Genomic DNA, 20,655 nt, shown 5'->3' on the forward strand with positions numbered 1-20,655 from the left:
GATGATCTAATCTAACTGTATTCATCTTTGACTTCTCCTTACCTGTGATGTTTTGTCTCTAGGCTTGCTGTTACATGTCAGGATATGGTTTGGCTGACCGAGGTGTATTAATAAAGTGCAGCATTTGGTGATTATTAGGGCTGGTGATGCGTTTATTGTTTCATAGTTTGTCTGAAAAAAAAAAAACTTTTTAGACACAGAACAGGTACGACAAAGTACAAACATAAAAATCACCTTTGTCCTGTTCCACAAAATGTTGTCTATGGAAACTAGCATAAAGGTCTTGCCATGTGAACTTGGCATTAGTAGATGCTGATGATCCCAGAAAATCCCAGAACATATTAGGAGCTAAATGTCATCTAAAGATATTTGTAAAACTAAATTCAGTTATCCATCTTGGATCTAATATTTTTGATAAATATGCATAGGTTGGTGTATTATTTGATGTCTTAAAATATTAACATTTCAACTTTGCTTCTGTGTATTCTGTATTTTTCCAAAAAAACTTGTGAACACTTTGTGCAATACCTTAGTGCTATATATAGGGCAGAGGTAATGATTGGCAAATGTTAAACATTTCATTTAATTGTTTTCATCATTTAAAGCTAGCTCAATGTCACATTATATCTGTATTTTTAACCCCTGGTGCTCATCAGCTCAGTTGCTTGGTTTATCATCCATAAGCTCTCAGACACTTAAAGAGAATATTGTTCCTTTAGCATGAGTGTTTCATTGCCTAAATCATTGATTTTTATATTTACAAGAAATAGTACTGAGTTAGGCCTTGCAGTAACAGCACTAGACCCACTTTGGTAGAAAATCCCTCTGAGAGTGTTTTTGACTTGTGATCCTAGATTTTAAAGCCAAACCACTGGCTCACATTTAACTTCTGCATAGTGCTGGATGATGATAATAATCCATGTACAGCTAGTGGAAAATCTCCTTGCCCAAGTTTGTTTTGGAGCTTGTGTTTGGTGGTTTTCAGTTTTAAACTTTAGTTCTTTTTTATATTTTTATTTTGTTCAGTCAGCCTTCTTCTCCTGAACTGTTGGGACAGATATTGAAAAACGGCAGACAGATTTCCAATACCCAGGGTTAAAAATACAAGAAATGATTGCCTCATTTATCTAATATCGCCAACGGACCTTCACTTTGTTTTCAAACTTAACTTTATTCCTTGCCAGTTCTACTGCTGAGGTCATGTTGCATGAAACTTTAGCACATAATAAAGAAAAAAATTACATGCAGGCCATGAGCGCATGCTTGCAGACTCTGGCCTGGCTGACAAAGTTCTTCTACAGGCCAGTATATCACAGAACACTGCATGGGTTCAAAGGTCTATCTGTAGAAACATTATAGCAATCCAGGAAGGTTAGAGTGGAACATAACTGAGGTGCTGCTATTTAAGGGTTTATTCACACCCTCAGTCAGCTTTAATTGAACTCTGGTTCGGTTAAAGTGAACTATGGCAGACCAGAGACTGCTCAAAAAGCAGGAAGCAGATTACAGGGCAGAGCGCTCTGGGTAAATGCAACCAAAACAAGTGGAGGAATGGCTCGCGGTCCACGAAATCCACCACTGCTAAATTCTGATGCCACCACACTTTTGTGACAAACAAATTTGCACGCATGTTTTGTTCAGAGGTTTTTATGTCATTTCCTTCAGCGGTTCTTGCTGCAATGCCACCACAGGCGACGGATCGAACAAGCTTTTCAAAGGGTTTGGTTCCTTTGACAGTGCAGTGTGGAAGCAAACCACGCCAAATGAAAATGTGACAAATACTGCGTTTGGTTCACAATTGGACCGAGTCTACCTGATTATTGGGTGCCAAAACACGCTAAATCTAATTCATAATCTGTGGCAAGACTTTAAAGATTCTGTTCCAGATGCTCTTCTTCCAATCGGACTGAGCTTGAGGTAGTTTGCAAAGAAGAGAGACACATTTCAGTCTCCAGATGAGCAAAGCTGGGAGAGACACTCCAAAAAGGCTTGAAGCTGTAATTGGAGTAAAGTGGGATCTACAAAGTACCAAGTCGGTGGACTGAATACCAAAACACAATGGACTTTTGAAACGGACAGAAGATGAAGATCTTTTGGGGATAAAACTCCCCTAAAGAACAAGCTAGATGGTGAAGATGTGGAAATAGAAAAGTACTGACTGTCAACAAACATCAAGTTGAAGGAGGTTTTGTTTACAGAGGTAAAGAGATGCTGTATTTTTACCATCTGTTTTGTCTCCTTGTTTATGTTTGCATGGAAACTGAAGGGGAGTACCAGTAAATGATAGTGGCCCTTGGAGACAACAGTGACGGAGTGTAGAGGCGTGTTCATGCCAACTTCATATCAATTTCAAGCCGCTGCAGTGTTTTTCAGCCAAAAGCTTCAGGGATTGCTGGATTTACCCAAACAGAATTGTTAGACTCTGAGGATAAGGCTCAGTTCCAGGGTGGGTTCAACAGGACCAGTAGATAATGAGGATCCTTGGTAACACACATGGTTTCTTAATGCTGGGTGTTTGTTGTGGTGTGTGGACAAACAGTAACAGGCCTGCCTCTACAGTTATCTTCATCTGCAAGCTGAACTGTGCCAGCTGGTTCACCACGTAGCTTATAGACTCTGAGACGACATCAGACCTCTGTTATGTGCTTGTGTGCGATTTTCTAGAGAAAAATAAATATGTGCAACACCGAGGGGAGAATGTGCGTGTGGCCTCTTGTTATTTTTCACCAAGATACCACAGTTTTACATAAAAATGGTCATCAGATAAGCAGCAAACAACACTCCTGAGCTGTTTGGTCATGTTTCAGGGAATTCTGACGTCAACAACGTCGATTTGATATTTATTCACCATATCAGATGCACGCAGTCATAGTACATGTTGTTACTGACAAAATCTACATGTATTCTGCAAAGAAGAATGTAAATATACCTCTACCTGGAGTCTTTCTGTGGGGAATTTGAATGTTCACAGATACCCTGGATTATAATTTAACATCCACATTTTAACATTGTCTGCTTCCAACCTTACATTCTGCATTCTGTTGATAAGAAAACCATCTAAATTTAGCTTTTCCTCATTTAACTTACACTGTCTGAAAAAAAAGAAACTGTGGTACGTTTGTAGTTATAGCGACAGGGCTGTTAAACTGTTCAATTAAACTTATTCCCACTAAAAACATCCACAAAAACAACATATATGCTTTCAGCACTTTCTGCTGAGTGGGCAATCCATAGGAAGGGAAACCAGTTTCTGTCTGGGTTTACTACCTTTGAGCCACTCCTGTCTGAACCCTCAACCTATCTAGACCAAAACACAGCAAGAGAGGCAAAGAAGTGAGGCTGCCTGTAGTGGTTTTATCATATTTTTAAGGTTTTAATGGCTCTTGATTGCTTTATTTGACAGTGAATTGACAGGGTAGTGGGTAATGAGAGACTCAAATCTGTGAACCTGTGATACTGCACATTAAATACAGAAGCAGTATTGTTGATACTAATTCCAACATCAATACTTTTTCTGCAATTTTGATATATCAGGCATTTGACATCTGTGTGTTTTTTTCCATCTTGGAAATGTTTTGTTCAAATCTGTGACAGAAAATGGACTGCAAAATATTTTAATAACATTAAGATGATGAACAGAAACAATAGAAAAACAAAACATACTTATGTGTGTTTTTTCCTGCATAAAAAATGAAGAGGTAGAGTTGAGAAACAACAAAACCAAAAGAGAATCTGAAATTAAATGATATACTGATATCAACTTGGTACGGATATTATTAATATTTGTAGACTAAATTAAGAGACTGAAGCCCATTGAAAACCTCTTGGTTATCCTCACTGTTGATTTCTGAACTCTTCTGAGTTAAAACATTAGTTTTGTTCTTTCTAAATGAATATGAACTTGTTTTGTTTTTTTGTTGTTTTCTTTTTTGCATTATTTGAGGTCTGAAACCACTGCATCTTTTTCATTGATTTGACCATTTCTCATTTTCTGCAACAAAACATGTCAGTAGTTTATAGAATAAAAGAACAATGTTAATTTTACTCAAACATATACCTATAAACAGAAACATCAGAGAAATTGATCATTTTAAGTGGTCTCTTAATTATTTGCAGAGCTCTATATACTTATATATATTTGTAATATTGGTGGTCAGCAGATGACACAGGATACATTACATTAGATCCATTATTTGATCCACTTTTACAACATCTGCGATATTTTTTCTGTTCTATTTTATTGCCATGTATAAAAACAGATACCACCAGATGATGTTGGGTAGAAAGCTGCCCCACATCCTGAACAAACCATCCATCAACATGCAGCCACGCACGTTCATATAAACCAACAATTTCAACTCAAGAGACCCAGGCAAAGTGTAAAAACAACTCACTTTTGATTTATGAGCTCTCCAAGGCCCTGATAAAACTCATCCTGAATGAACTCATTCCAGTCAGATAGACTATACAGGCTCTAACTGTCTTTGCATTCAATTGTGTTCTGACATGAAAATTGGCAAGTGAGTGCTCTTTTGCAACACTTTTGTTTTGGATGATTTGAAGTGACTCTGCTTATAATCACAACATTAAATTGTTTTCTGGTACTGACATGTTTGCTTCTGTACTCCTCCTCTTTCACTCACATTTGTTTCTCCTCTGTTATTTCCTGTTTAAATGTCTGTGCTGCGTTTTGTCATCCAGCTAAGCTCTTCCGGTTGCTGTTGAGTAAACTGTTTGGAGGACATTTCCAAAAGGAGCTGGATTTGTTGAAATCATCCTCAGTTTAACACTTACAAATTGTGTTTATGTCATGAGACATAAAACCAAAATATTTTAAGAACACAGGAGGATACAGAAATATGGATCGCTGTTAAAAGGTGAAATTGGACGAGTATATTAAAGAAAAATACATTTCCTGGTGTAACCGCAGATTTAGAAATAGTAAATAAATATTGTAAATAATGTGGTAAAGAGGAAACACAAACGCACTAATTTTAGAGTCACAAACATTGAAATTGACTGAATGAAGTAAATTAAAAACTGGAATAATTATGTTCAGGGTAAGAAACCTTTTACATACAGAAAATGTCTAAAAACAATTTGTAACGGAGATGAGGGTTAGAATTTAAGATGCAAAGAAAATTTCAAGCTACGTCGCTTTTGTACTTTTACTTTTACAAAAAAAGAGTTTGTTTCAAGCCTCCACTTTAATTGTCTCACATATCCAAAACACAAAAATAAATGCTCAATCAAAATTCATGAATGTAATAATCTAAAGAACAGAATTTTGGAAGGTATGTAACTGAGAATGGTCCTATAAACCTTGGTTGTTACTTTTACAAATCTCTGTGTAATACTGAAATAGAAAATTCAGGGATGGCAGTCCATTTGTTTGTTTTATTTGGGATTTAGGACACGAATATGATCAAAAGCGCAATAATAACATTTTACATCTACCAGCATCTTTACAAGTAGTATGTTTTGCAAGTTTTTTTAATTGCTTTGTTTTTGTCTTTTAACTTACGTGTGAAACTGATCAACAAACTAAACTAAACATTCATCCCAAAGTGTTTTCTTTTTGCTAAGACTAAGACTGTAATTAAGTTTGCAACATTCACACTGTGAGGAAAAAAAAATAAACATACTCTGCTGCGCTTGAACATTTAAAGCTATAATTTGCCCAAATGTAAAATAGTCTGCCAGGTCCTGTGTAGGAGCAGGGATGCATGTAAAACCTGCAGGACTGCCGATCTCGAGGTCTAGTGATAAAAACTCCCGCTGTACAATTTAACCGTGCCCAACAATCTATATCAGATTTTTTTAAAAAGGTTTTGCTCAAAATGGATCTATACTTAGATATGATTTAAAATGACCAAGATTAATACGTTTGAGGCAGTACAGTATGTACAAAACCACACTGTAAGCCCTCCCCAACCTGGGATTTCGAGGAGGCCACATGTATGAAGGTTTTTATGTGTGTGTGTGTGATGTGTGTGTATAGTTAGTCATGATTCCTAAACACTGTAACGCGGGAAAGGTCAGCAAGACGAATTCCCAGACTGTTAAAGAGTCTGAAGGGGAGTTCAGGGAAATACAGTCATTTCTCTCCCTTCGTCTACACGTGTTTGCGTCACGCACACACAGACCCACACACTCCTCATGTAAAAGCAACACAGCACTGATTTATGAGCTCTCCAGAGCCCTGATAAAACTCATCCTGAGTGAGCTCATAAATGTTGCAGAAAGATGGAGCAGAGACTATGACTGGTGACTGCGTGTGCTGTAATTTGTATGTTTTGACATGGAAATTGGCAAGTGTGCGTTTCTTTTGCAACGCTGCTGGTTGATTAGAAATGACACTGCTTATCATCACAGCAGAAAATAGTGTTTTACTGCTGACATGTTTGCTTTGCTGTGCCTCTTCTTCTACTAACATTTATCTGTTATTTCCTGTTTGACTTTATGTTTTGTGGTTCGTGTCTAGCTTACTTTTTGTGTAATTGTTTGCTTGAATTATTGTTATTTTATCATTATCACGTTCCCTTCTCAGTTTAATTGAATTGTCAAATTTTAAACTGAACTACAGGGTCAGTTTTAATCAAACTCTGGTTTATTTGCCTTGAAAGTCTAGTTTTTATTTTTACTTGAAAAAAATAAAAAAATGTGCTGAAGTAATGCTGCTCTTACATTTTTTGATTATCTTCCCACCTCTTTAGTTTGCCAAAAGCTGTGCTGGATACAAATACACAGCAAATATAGAGTGTTCTTGTAACTTTTTGCTCCGGATGACAAATTTTGCATGCATTACCCTCAACACGCTGTACCCATGGTGGTTGCAGCATTATGCTGTGGGAATGCTTTTCTTCAGCATTGACTTGTTAAAACAAATGCACCCAACACTTCTTAGATTTGTATTTTTGAAAACCATTTTGAAACCCAATATTTATGTACAACATAACTCCAAAATAAACAAAACACCGTGAATTTATAATTATAACTTTCCAAAATGTGAAAAAGAAGGTTAAGAACAATTTAAACTTTGTTCTTAACAAATGTTAAGAACAAAGGTTAACTTACCTGAAAGACCACTTTTAAGTAAGCTTGAAAAGATTAAACCAACATTGGTGCTATTTTTGGTTCGCAAGGCAAATATAGGAGTTGTTCAGGAATCAAGTGAAGAAGTTCAGGTTTAGATATAACTGAATGTGTGGGAAGCTTTATGGGGATTTGTCATTTTCTAATTTAAGAACAAGTCAATTGGCAAAGTTGTCTTACTTTTCACCCTCAACTAAGACAAATGTAGGAAAAACGATGCATTGAACTACAGTGTGTTATGTTTGTTAGTACTCTGACTGCCGGACTGCTGGTGGGTCCAGGCTGCTGTGATAATACTGTTATTGCCAAAGACATCTTGGAAAAAAAGCGTGGCAACTTTTACTACCAGAAAAATGAAATGTATTGCAGCTGTGAGTCAATGTGACTGCTGCATCAGTGTGAAAACATATCAGACTCAGGTCTGGTTTGCACTAAACTTTTAACATTGCTGGAATTTCCCAGGGACATTGCAAACACTACAAGCTGCAGTGGTTCTTTAATAGAGATTTAAAACTTTAACTGCGTTCACACTGCAGACTGAAATGACCCAATTCCGATATTTATTAATATTAATATATTAACAAATTAATCCTCATTATAGTCTGTTGTGGTTGTTGTTATACGTCCCGCTTGCGCGTATCAGGGCGCAGAATAGTGAGATTTGTCCAGTCTCAGTGAAGTTCAGTTTGGATGAATGTGACCTGAACGTTAAGTCGCATTTGAATCGGATACGTATCGGATATGCAAGTGGCCTGGGTCGCATTCGAAAAGAATCCAACCTGTGCTGTTCAGACTGTCATGAAAAAATCAGATACAGGTCGCATTAAGTATAAAAAAAAAATCGGAATTGGGTCACTTCGGCCTGCAGTGTGAACACAGCCTTTTACTGTGTTCACACTGCTAGAGTTTGCGCACGTTACCATTGTTTAAAACACAAGAACAGGAGCAAGAAAATAATTCTTTGCGCTCTGCATACCTGCCTTCCTTCTGATTTCTTTATGGTTCCAGGAAAGAAATCATTTACATTCTGTTGCTGATGCTGCTATAATTTGCCCACAATAACCAACAGGTTAAATATACAGGAAGTCACCACAAAAACAAGAAACCAATGTGTTCCCCCCGCAGGGCAAGTGGTTAGCAGAGTTTGGATGATATAATGAATCACACTTAAACCTGACAAAAGAATCCTGCACCATGGCAGAGAAAAATACACTTATCCAAACTGAACTTGAAGGTCAACGTAGGACTGATATTCGCTGGGACGGTAGAAGGTAAAATCTGAGAGTAGACATGAACATGAATAAATGTCCTCCAAAATTTTTAAAACTGAATGAAATTAAGAGACTTCTGCCAAAACCAAACCCCAACAGACTGCTCCCAATGAGAGGTTGGCAGCAGTTAACATTTGTAAAATTAAACATAGCTAAAAATTGACAACATTAATAATAATAGCAGTTAAAACATATAGAAAACATAGCACATTTTCTCATGAAACAAATTTGCCCAAAATATATGTTAGAATATATTTGTAAAACAAAAACAAAAATAGAGCTGATTTTAATAGCATATGAGCTGAGGGAGCTAGCAACTAGCAAAAGAGCTACCGTAGTTGCTAGCTTAAATCCACAAAAGTAAATCGTACCTGAGAGAGAACACGTCGTTTAAATGCAGCCTGTTTGACTTCAAACGTTACAAAGGGGGGAGGAGCTGTCAGTTACCGGTTACTATGGTAACCACCAACTGTCAAGGGCAGCATAAGAGAACTTAAAACACCAATGTCTCCTATTGGATAGGTTTTATCTACAAGACACAGCTTGGACTCTGGCAGCCTACATTTGAACTGCATTTGCAATTAAAAATTATCGACTCTTAACATTTTTCTCTCACCTGATTTGTTACTTCTTTCTGTCTCTTTTTCTCAGATTGAATTATTAAGGCTTCTGCTCCCTCCCCTTGGAACTTCTTACAAGAAATATTCACTGAATTTATCTCATTTAGTGCATTTAAATCCAAACTAAAAGTTCTTGAGACGGATCCAATGACGTACTTGTTTTTTATGGCTTGACATTTTCTTTTAACTGTGTTTTTTTTTGGCTAGGACTCCTTTGAAAAGAGGTATTTAATCTCAGTCGGGTTTTATAAAGGTTAAATAAATAAAAAATAATAATTTGATGATTCGGAACATTCGACTAAAAAGCAAATGGAGAAAAAATCTGTAAGGGATCCAACACTTTTTCACTGCACTTCATCTGTTTTAGTCAACTTTTTGAAGGTCTACATAGATTTTTATACATGATACTTTATTTCTTCTGAAATTTTCCAACTTTATTAACTGCTGTGGCATTAAAGAGTCAAAATATCTGACTTAAAATTACACATCAACAGTATTGGTGTTCAGTATTACCATATGTCACACTGACTTGTGTTTTTGTTTGACCTGTTTCCAGTGCAGCCGACTTAAGAGCAGCAGACTGAGCGGAGCTGCAGATCGTGACGTCTGCTTGCAATCAGCAGCTTTAATAAATCTCCCTCTGCGTTCCCATGAGCGGCCACAGATTACATGCTGAGCCGCTGTTTGCTGAGAGCTAATGATGCCGTCTTTCCAGAATTTAGGCAAAAGAAAAATATGGTCTCGTTTTGATGGACGGGCTCTGTTACGGAGTTGGCGAATGCCTGAGTGTGTGCAGCTGATTGCTGAGTGTTCAGCTCCAGGGCCTGGATGAGGAAAGGGTGATGTAATGCCATAGCAGGGCCTTTCTACCAGCCAAGGAGCTGATGTGGCAACGCTTTGATACTGCAGACATTGTGTGTGTGTGTGCGTGCGTGTGTGCTCAAGCTGCAGAGAAAGAACAATTGATGGATATGACTGAGATGGATTTTGGCTCAGTGTTGGTGAGTGACATCATTGTGTTGCGCAACAACCAGCTATCGGTGTGTGTTACGAACTGATTGAGCTGTTTCTTTTCCTGGAAAAGGTGCAGAATTTGGACTTGGTGTCCAGGATGTTCATTCTTTTCTGAAGCACTTCCAGAAGAGCAATGAATAAATCCACAAATCTGTTTTGTTTTTTAGCTAAAATAAAATTTGTGATACTGTCTGCCTATCTGTTTTTATGCTTTCACTTCATCGACAGCCAGTTTATTTCCCAGAGCTCCCCTCAGGCGTTGAGGTCACGTCCTTCCAGCATCCTCTCTTCTGTTGACTTTCTAGGCCTGCTCACTTCCAGCCCTATCTAATCCTGATGACATCCCACAGAGGACACTGTGTCCAGTCTCTCCCTCTGCTCACTACACTTCATATTGTATCTTTTTGAGAGAGAGAGCTTCTGTAAGAGCATCACTACTCTTACTGGAGTAAAACGTTTGGATAATGGAAATGTGCGAAACTGCATATTTTGGTATCAATCTGATACCAAGTAAATACCGGACCAATTATTTTTAATCAAGTTTGACATATCAAACTTCTGACCTTTTGATGTTTTTGGTTTTTTTCCATTAAAATGTTTTGTTAAAACAAAGGACAGAATTTGGAAAAAGTTTATAATTGGCAGATTTCTCAATTGCTTTGATGCATTTCTCAAATCATTCTTGACAATTCCAAAACAGTAAGTGCTTTTCTCGAAACAGTTCATACAAACAGCATCAAACCTGCAAAATCCACTTTCTAAGAATCCTTAGTCCATCTCTCAGCTGATAATAGTTGGATTCATAACCATGACTGAAACCAAGGAATGTGTGAAAATTGTCAGAGTGAGGACATTATGTTGGGAACGCTGGACTTGACTATCTGTGATGCAATGTCCACCAACAGTGAACTTAAACAGTGTCATGTTTAAGCCTAAACATAACACTGGAAGAGAAACAGCTAACACTGAGAAAACATATACAGTAGAGGACACTTTGAGAGAAAAGACAGAAAAACTGGACTGGCTAGAAAGAGAAAATCAAGAGTTGAATAAAGAGATTGTTGCTCTGAAGCTAAAGCACGAAAGAATAAAATTCATGGTGGCTCTAAAAACCAATGAGGTCCCGCAAAGAGAAGAGACTGTTGAGGAAAAGCCTGAAAACATCCTGGAAGAGACGCCAAAACCGACGATGATTCAGAGAGTCGGGCGTATATTTATTGATATGTATCAGTCGGGAACATTGAGGTATTGGGTGCCACCCTGGATTTTTTAATTAGCAAACAGGATCTTTTTGCCAGCGATGCCATTTTGACATAAGGGTGTCTATATAGTCTCTATTGTTCACTTATTTATGTTACTGAAGCCTGATCCTAATGCTGTAAAGTGTTATATTTAGTATCTGGGTTAGGGTGTAAAATAAGTTTAAACTGAGGTTAGGAGTAGTTTTGTGTTCTGGTAATGTCAAGGTTTGGGGTTGTCTAATGTTCCGTTCACATCAAACGCATCTGGTTTATAGTCAAAGTCTATGTGGATGCGCGTCGAAGGTCGTTGCGCGTTTGAATTGTTTGGAGCGTTTGACGCGTCAAGAGCGTTCAACGGAAAGCAACAGCTAGAGCTGACGTGCCCTCGACGCACCTCCACAGTCTTTGAATGTACACCAGATGCATCAAATGCTAGTTGTCAAGTGTTTCTACTTTAAATATATAAAATTACAGTCCTGTTACCACTAAGTTACTGGTATGACTTTCATGTCTGTATTGACACATTTCGAGCTGAAAAACAGGGCTTGCTAATAATTTGCTGTGCCAAAATAATAATCTGCTGACCCAGACAAATAGGTGAGCATAATCACACCTATTCTATGAACTACTGGTATGAGCTTCATATCAATAAGATTTTATTTGTGGGAAGTAGACAGGCCATGTATATATTGGCAAGCTAATAATTAGCTTTGCCAAAAAAATGCATCCCCCTCTTAGCTTGAAGAAATAAATAGTTAAGGGTGAAATAACCTTTTCTACATAATCACTCTTGTTCTCTAAACTATTGGTAAAAGTTTCATATCAATAGGATTTAGTTTTACTCAGTTTTTGCCCCTGAAACTTTGAGTCTTTTAGCCTGGACATCAGTATCAGGCATCATGTCCTGAGCAGCAGCCAGTTTCAGGATCTCATTAAAGGGTTTATGTGTGAGCTTTGAGCACAGCTTTGTTTTATTCATTAGTGAGAAAATTTGCTCACCAACGCAGGTAGTCCCAAGCATGGACATTTTTGCAGCTAGTGCTGTAAATTTAGGATATCCTGGTAGGAGACTCTTGTAAAATGTGTCTAAGCCAACTGATGCAAATTTTTCCTTCAATTCCACATCACACTGCAAATCAATTATTTCAAGTTGCATATCAATGGGGACATCAGAAGCTCTGACTGTGAGCGGTGAGCGAAAAACTGAAAATTCTGGCATTACTGTTCTAGAAAAATAATTAATAGAAAATAATAAAGACGTTGTGGTATTCTGATTTAGTAATATAATTAGATTATTGTGCTACCACCCCCACGCCACTAGAGGCTGTAGCAGGGCCAAAAAGATATGCCTAAGGAGCAGATTTAGTCTCTTACTTACTTGTTTCTAAGTAAATAGGAGAGTAAATCTTATTTACTTACTTCTAAATAAATAAGAGAGAGAAGTTCAAAAATATACTGAGAGTGAAAATCCTTCCTAAAAGTGAAGATATATCACATATTTTAAAAGAAAATAAAACCGGGAGACCCCGAATAATATAGGAAATAGCGCCCCCTTCACTTCCGGAGTGCAATAGTCCCATTTCCAAATAAGGTATCAGACTGCCATGTGGTCCGTCCCAGCCCCTTTCTATTTGCTGCAGCGAGGTGTACTTGATGAAATTAGGCCCCAGAGCAGTGGATTTTTCACTGGTTAGGAAATGGTGCGCACCCACAGTTGGATCTTGCGTGGGTGGAAAAGCTCGTGACCGGAACTGCTTTATCGACATGCTCACATCACGTGATTGGCGGATCAGCGTAACTTTCAACTCTAACACACCGAAATGGCGCAGAAGGGCATTCAGCTGGATGTTGAAACTTTTTCCTGTTCAATCTGTCTGAACCTACTGAACAATCCAGTGGCTATTCCATGTGGCCACAGCTACTGTATGAGCTGCATTCAAAGCTTCTGGGATCAAAAGGGTAAGAAGAAACGCCACTGCTGCCCTCAGTGTAGGCAGACTTTTACACCGAGGCCAGCTCTGGTTAAAAACACAATGTTAGCAGCTTTGGTGGAGCAGCTGAAGCAGACTGGACTTCAGGCTGATCCTGCTGGACCTGAAGATGTGGCCTGTGACATGTGCCCTGGGAGGAAGCGGAAGGCCATCAGGTCCTGTCTCAACTGTTTGGCTTCTTACTGTGAGAACCACCTCCAGCCTCACTACAGCGCCGCTCCACTGCAGAAACACAAACTGGTGGAGCCCTCCAAGAAGCTCCTGGAGAACATCTGTTCTCGTCATGATGAGGTGATGAAGGTTTTCTGTCGCACTGATCAGCAGTGCATCTGCATCTTGTGCACCATGGATGAACACAAAGGCCATGAAACGGCTCCGGTTGCAGCTGAGAGGGCAGAGAGGCAGAAGGAGCTTGAGGAGAATCGACAGCAAATCCAGAAGAAAATCCAGGACCAGGAGAAGGAGCTGAAGAGGCTCCAGCAGGAGGTGAGGGACGCCTGTGTCTCTGCTGATGAAGCAGTGAAGAATACGGAGAAGATCTTCACTGAGCTGATTAGTCTCCTCCAGAAAAGACGCTCTGATGCGAAGCAGTGGATCAGATCGCAGGAGGAAGCTCAGGTGCTTCGGGTTAAGGAGGTTCAGGAGAAGCTGGAGCAGGAGCTCAATGATCTGAAGAAGAGAGACGCTGAGCTGGAGCAGCTTTCATACACAGAAGATCACAACCAGTTCCTGCAAAGCTACGCCTCCCTGTCAGCGCCCGTTGACATCGCAGACTCATGTGGCATCGACGCCGGTCCTCTGAGGCACTTTGAGGACGTGACAGCAGCTGTGTCCGAGCTCCGAGACAAACTGCAGGACATCCTTAGGACAAACACCCTCCAGATGGTGTCCAGTTCCCAACCGGAGCCAAAGAGCAGAGCTGAATTTCTGAAATATGCCTGTGAAATCACTCTGGACCCAAACACAGCTTTCAGAACGCTGGAACTGAGCAAAAAGAACAGAGCAGCAATGGTGGGGTACGAGGACGAGTCATACACTCCTAATCCAGAGAGATTCAGTTTATACAGACAAGTGCTGAGCAGGCAGAGCCTGGCCGGACGATGCTACTTTGAGTTTAAATGGGTTGGAATAGGAATTTTTGTAGCAGTTGCATACAAGAGAGGAGGGAGAGAAGATGAGTCGTTGTTTGGGTTTAATGATCAGTCGTGGGCGCTACGCTGTGACTTTGAGTGTTTGAGTTTGAAAGAAACTGGTTACACTTTCTGCCACAATAAAGCAGAGACTTCGGTGTCAGGTCCTCAGTCATGCAAACTAGGAGTGTACCTGGATCACAGTGCTGGTGTTCTGGCTTTCTATGATGTCTCTGAAACCATGACTCTGCTCCACAGAGTCCAGACTACCTTCACTCAGCCTCTCTACGCTGGGCTTGGCTTTGTTTTTGGTGATGGAGGCAATGCAGAGTTTTGCAGCCTCAAAGAAACAGAATAAATCTGATTGTACATTATAAAATATATCACTATGTGGATACAGTATGGTACAAGACAGATTAAATATAAAAAAACCGTCAATCACAATCTTGTGTAGTACTGTTCATCCCGCTCACATCAGTGGAGTCTATATTTTACTGTTCTTACCCAAATTTAGTTAAATGATTTTTTTTATTATTATTATGTATCCTAATGTATTTATTGCAGCAAAAACTTTTCTATTTTGAAAGGGTTTTTTTTATTTTAAGTGAATTACAGCTTTTATTCATTTCATTCCAGTCCTGGGTTGCCTTTTTTAATCATGTTTAGATCCGTTCTTGTCAGGAGAGAACATCCAACAGGTTCAAAACAAGCCAAGTTTGAAAAATAAATGTAAAATAGCCACTGTGGCATTAATAAAGCCTCCATTAAGTGAAATAGCTTTATAAGTAAGAGCAAGGAAAAGAAAACTGTATTCTGCTTGTTTACAGGAGTAAAACTGTCCTACATACTTTCTGCACTACTATGAATAATGTTCTCCATCCAATCTGCCTGAACTTGAACTATTTAACAAAAAAATAGGCAAACGTTTTGGTTTGGAAAGATTTGTAGCTGTAAGTGCGTCTAAAGGTGATTCTACAAAGTATTCACTCAACTGGCAGAAATATAAATGGACGGCACACTTTATGATTTATATTTGTAAAAATTTTGCAAATTATGGTTGCATCATTTTCCCTCTTGAGATTTATTTGCTTCTTTGAATTGTTCTACACCATAAAACCCTGAAAATAGCAGGACATATTGACTGTACCATTGCTAACTGCAGGGGTGAAAAAGACAGGGGATGAAAACTTTTGCATGGAATTGTAACTTTGGTAATAAATACAACTTCTTCAACATTTACTCACAATACATGCTGGGGCTCCGAATCTCAATTAGTAGCAAAAGACACATTAAATTGTCAAGCTTGGGTAATCTTTCTGTTTCTTAGTTTGTCAAGTTTTTGTATCCAGGAATTATCATTCTTAAAATTACATTAAAGTCAGTGCAATGTAGAAAATAAGCTTCACACAAGTCCAAAATCATCACGATCATATTAAAATCCATATGGAGGAAGGAGTCAGGAAGTCCAGGCTGGTTGTGTTAATTTCCTTCATGGCCCATCGCTGCTCAGTATGGTTTATCCTGCTCAAAACACACAAAGATAAAAAAAACACACACACTCATCAGGTGTTTCCTACATTTTACACTGAAATTGGTAATTGACTCAAAAATAATTCAGATTGAGTGTAACTTTACCCGCTTAGACTTTTTCATTGCTGTGGAGAAAAAATGCAGAATAAAAAATGCAAGTCTCATTTAGATAATAAATTCACATAGATCTTATATTCTTATCATTTTAAAGTGATTGATCACCTGTGTGCAGGGCAGACAGCATCACAACCAGAACAACGAGAAGGAAGGCCAAGATGAAGAAAACCATGAGGTAAAAGGTCCAGCTGGTCGGCTCTGAACAGAGAGAACAAACCACAGACATAACCCTCTGCTGCCATCTGGTGGTGGACTGTGGTTCCGCAGCACAGCTACTCAGGACTACTCTCACCTTCAACTTGCAGGATGAAGCTTTTCTTGATGGGCATTCTTAGCGACTTATGGGAGACGCTGCATGTGAACTGCCTCCCAGAAGCCTCGAGCGAAGCCTTGAGGTAGAAGAAGCCTGACAAGGAGTAGGTCATGTCCTGGTTGTGCTTGTGGCTGGACAGCAGGATGTTCTGCAGCATCTTGGGAAGCGGGGCCCCGACCCGCTGACCTGACGCCGCCGGGTCCTGCTCGTACCATTTTATCTCCACGTCCAGAGGGTAGTAGTTCTCTGCCTCGCAGACAACCTTGTGTTCAGCGCCGTCCAGCACAGATAGAACAGGGCCCACGTTCAGGGAGACACGGGGAGGCTCTAAAAGGACGAAATTTTCAATTTTGAATGGGAAAACTGATGAAATACTGGGTAAATATACAATGATTCTTTAAAAAAATAGCTTTCTAGTGTTTAGGAACTGGAGCAAACAGATTCTCAATCAGTTATGAGAAACGATTAAAGGGTTCTTAGAGCAGCCTCTCAAATACTTTCTTCCATAAAATGTGTTCACACACGTATGGAGGTTAAAAAAAATTGCAGCATGTATGCAGAGCGACATGCATTCAAGTCTGTGTTAACTAATGCAGACCAAAGGTCTAAAATTAATGTATTAAAAGACACTATTTGTCTGATTAAAACTGCCCACATTTTAAGTATGTGGGCTGGTTTTAGAAACAAGTCGAGATCCAAATGGAAGCATAAAAACATGCAAAATATTAAATTTGCATAATGTTGCTCATTCTCAGCCCTGTTTAGTCCGCTTTATTTGACCAGTTTGTTTGCCTACAAAGTCCAGTTCATCTGGACTTGGTGTGAATGCTTAATAAAACTCTGCTAAAGACCAAAAATGCAAACTCTGGTCTCAGTTTGGTTGAAGTGAACTTTGGGGCAGTTCAAATGCATATGTGAAAGCAAGCTGATCGAGGACCGCTCCAAAAGCAGGACATAAGCCATAGTGGAGGGCATTCTGCGTAAATACAACCAAAATAAACGGGTGAGCCATTCAGTAGCAGGAGAAATGGCTCCTGGCTTTTTACCAAAGACAAAAGAGAAATCCTTTAACAGTTAAAATCTGACATCTCTCCATGTTTGTTAACATTTCATGAAGATGTCAGCTTCCCTGAGTTTAAGGCTGCAGTTTTGAACTTGAAATATTTGACCATTCCCTGCAGGTCAACCTTTGTCTCAAACTCAAAGGAGTTTCAGTACCTCAACAGTGATGGTAGAGTGGAGCGAGAGATGGAAAGACGGACTCCAGTTTGCCATGTGGGAAAAAAAGCTGAGCAAAAAAAGCAAAGCTTTTAATTTCCCAGGCCATGTAGACTCCAAACTTTGCCTTCAGTCATGAGATATGGCTGAAATAATGAGATTCTGGACGTGAGAGGATGAAGTGAGCCTCGTCATCCAGAGGTAACTTGGGACAAAGCTGCTACTCCTCTGCATCAGAAGGAGTCAGTTTAGGTGGTTCTGGCAGCTGGACAGGATTCCTTCAAGGTGAATCACTATGAAGGTATTCTGGGAACATCCCACAGTGAGGACAGCCTGGATTATGCTGGGAGGATTATTTATAACTCCTGAGTTGGAGCGTATCGCCCAGGAGAGAAATCTTTGAGTTTCCGTACTGGATGTAATTAATTGCCTGGTTAAACCCCTTAACCCTCACCCCCGGAAAATACAGTGAAAATCGGTATGCTGATGTGCCGTTGTAGGTTAAGGGGTTTTCATAACTGTGAATAAAAGTCATTATTTTTAATATTCAATCCCCTTTTTTTTTTTGTTGGGATTTATTATTAAGACAATTTTATTTTTATTCCCATCCAAACCGGGCGACACTATTTACTGACCTGACCGACAAGCTCTCTCTCTCACCTTCGATATGCAGCACTACGTCCTGTTTCCCAAACAGTGGATTCACAAGCACAGAGCAAATGTATGTCCCTTCACTGCTCATCTTGGTGAAGGGCAGTGTGTAGGTGGCATCTCCTCCAGCGAGGGCCTTTTTCCCCACTCCGGATCCCTGGATCTGCCCCGTCCGGCTGGAGTGGCTGAAGAGTTTGGTCCTCTCTCCGCGCTGCTGCCAGTGCCACTCCACCGTGATGTTTGCTCCCCGGTGATCGACGCCAAACTGGCAGTGGAGCCTCTGCTGAGAACCCAGGGTGGCTTTCACAGAGGGAGTCTGTGTTTTGGTAACCATGGCAACTGCAGGACAAAGTTAACCATACATCAATATGTGAAGAGTGACTATTCAGATTTTGAAGTATGAGATCCTCATAACTTCAAAGGCTTTTACATCCCCTCAAATGTTTGACACATTTTAATGTAGTTTATTGGAATCGTATGCAATATGCCCACGTATACTGTAGTATTATTGTGAAATGGAAGGAAAAGGCAACAGATTTTCAAAATTGATAGGCTGGGCAAGATGAGCGTTACTCAGAGCAGCAGCCTATATGTAACTCTGGAGGAGCTGCAGAGATCTACAGCTCAGGTGGGAAAATCCATCTACAGAAAAACCAATACACTGTAAAAACACAAAATCTTACAAAGTATTTTAGTCTTATTTTGAATGCAGATGTCTTTGTAGAACACATCAAATAAGGCAAAACTAACAAGTCACTTTTCAGGAACATATAGGAGTTTGTTCTAATTTGATAATTAAAAAGTTTCTTGTGATAAGTGAAACACTACCAGTAGGTTTTCTGACAATTAATTGAATAACAGAAATGAGCAAATATTTCAAATATTATCAAATATCAAATATCAAATCCTTTTCTAAATGATAAAATATCTTATTGCCTAAAATGCAAAAACGCAGCATTTATTTAGCCTACATTTGATTATTTGTAGTAAAGAATGCACCTGCAGCTAAAAAACATACTTTTAAGGTCAACATGTAAAAACCTCAGCCCTTTCTATTTGAGTTAACATCAACACAATGTAGTGCTGATCTGTTGATATTTTTTTATATTAACAATTAATAATTGCATCAACAATAGAAAAAGATGTCTCATTGAAGATAGTTTTTTACAGAAGTTGAACTACAACACTTTAAGAGTTCTGGGTTGAATATCGTTACAGACAAATAAGTTTTTTTAATCGTAAATCCAAAATATATCTTTTTCTGTGCAGTTTTGGCTTAATTGGTGCTCTGAGGTTGTTTTTCTTTCAGTAGATGCCGATTTTGGATTCGTATATTCCAGTTGGCAATTAATTCATTCCGAAATTTGTTTCGGAATGAAACTGGCTCTATAACGATTAATCCAATTAATTGTGTCAACCCTAATTACAATGTACTTAAGGCTTGCTGTTGTCATTTCAAAACGTTCAAGAGGTGAGAATACTTTTCCAACACTATATTTCTCATCTGTTGATGTTTACCAGATGTAGTCAGGATCTCAGAGTCAGCAATAGGGGGCCAGCTGCGGTAGTCCTGCTGCCCCGGTGGAGGTTCGTTAGACGGATGTCTGAGGAAGCCGGTGACCGTGAACAGGCCCTTGTCTTGCTTCAGTGTGCAGGTGAACCACCGGTTGTAATCCTTCGCTTCCTGGCTGGGCCAGTGGATGTGTATGCCCTCTGTGCTGTACCTTCGCAGCTCACATTCCAGCTGCTCTGCTTCCACCCCATCCAGATACCGCCGCAGGTCCAGCTTGGATCCTACACCAGAAAGGATAAAACCTGAAATGCAACAGTTTCCAGCTCCATATCTTTGACTTACAGGCCGCAGTGAGTGACTTACCAGTGATCAGGAAAGTGATGGCATGTGGATTAACAGGAGCGTCTCCTTTTTGACCAAACTGCAGCATGGCCTGTCTATTGATGAGCTGAGTCTCAACATGGCCCTCATTATTGAGGCTCACATGCTCATCCGTGAACTGACAGGGGAGCCATTGGATTTGATGAACGCAGTGCACACCTGTGGAAAGATACATGACGAATTAGCATAACACAATGTCATACTCCGCACAAAACGACTCCATGTTTACCAAAATACACAAACACCTTTGAACGACATACCTGTTGTTATAAAAGAGAATAGAAAAAACTCCAGCAGCAGACCCATGGTGATTATTCATTGGCGATTTCCACTTTGGTTCTCCGTGTAGAACTGTGTCAGGACGCTTTCGCTTTCATTTTCTAAGAATAAAAACTTCACGCGGCTTAAATTGTATTACGTGACAATCATTTTAAAACTGCATGACAAAAAAATTACAAAATACTTTATAAGAAAATAAAAATACTTTACTTAAGAAAATAAAAAACAATGTATTCTTTTTTACAGTAGAGGATTAAAAAAAAATTATATATCGATGTGGTTATGGGAACC

The 20,655-nt window shown here is 39.3% G+C and overlaps 3 protein-coding genes across 4 annotated transcripts in view; 1 reads left to right on the top strand and 2 right to left on the bottom strand.

Annotated features, from left to right (window-relative positions):
• Positions 1–8,793, bottom strand: part of smtnl (smoothelin, like) — a 40,646-nt gene extending 31,853 nt beyond the window's left edge. For both annotated transcript variants that reach the window (XM_044118782.1, XM_044118781.1), the window contains exons 1-2: positions 8,738–8,793; positions 43–171 (exon numbers count right to left, since the gene is read on the bottom strand). The gene's annotated coding sequence lies outside the window, so the exon portion shown is untranslated. The remainder of the gene's footprint in view (positions 1–42; positions 172–8,737) is intronic.
• A 4,089-nt stretch (positions 8,794–12,882) lies between these two features.
• Positions 12,883–15,636, top strand: LOC122832228 (tripartite motif-containing protein 16-like). The gene has a single exon (XM_044118785.1). The coding sequence runs from the start codon at positions 13,062–13,064 to the stop codon at positions 14,718–14,720; it is 1,659 nt and encodes a 552-aa protein (XP_043974720.1). The 5' UTR covers positions 12,883–13,061; the 3' UTR covers positions 14,721–15,636.
• dhrs13b.2 (dehydrogenase/reductase (SDR family) member 13b.2) lies at positions 14,955–20,479 on the bottom strand. Its single transcript, XM_044118786.1, has 8 exons — positions 20,346–20,479; positions 20,068–20,244; positions 19,710–19,985; positions 18,201–18,530; positions 16,302–16,649; positions 16,115–16,207; positions 15,998–16,017; positions 14,955–15,883 (listed from the first exon to the last, which is right to left on the bottom strand). Exons 1-8 carry the CDS (start codon positions 20,389–20,391, stop codon positions 15,869–15,871), a joined length of 1,305 nt encoding a protein of 434 aa, XP_043974721.1. The 5' UTR covers positions 20,392–20,479; the 3' UTR covers positions 14,955–15,868.
• Positions 20,480–20,655: the final 176 nt, after the last annotated feature.

The sequence above is a fragment of the Gambusia affinis genome, linkage group LG06 (assembly GCF_019740435.1).
Source record: "Gambusia affinis linkage group LG06, SWU_Gaff_1.0, whole genome shotgun sequence".
NCBI classification, from domain to species: Eukaryota; Metazoa; Chordata; class Actinopteri; order Cyprinodontiformes; family Poeciliidae; genus Gambusia; species Gambusia affinis.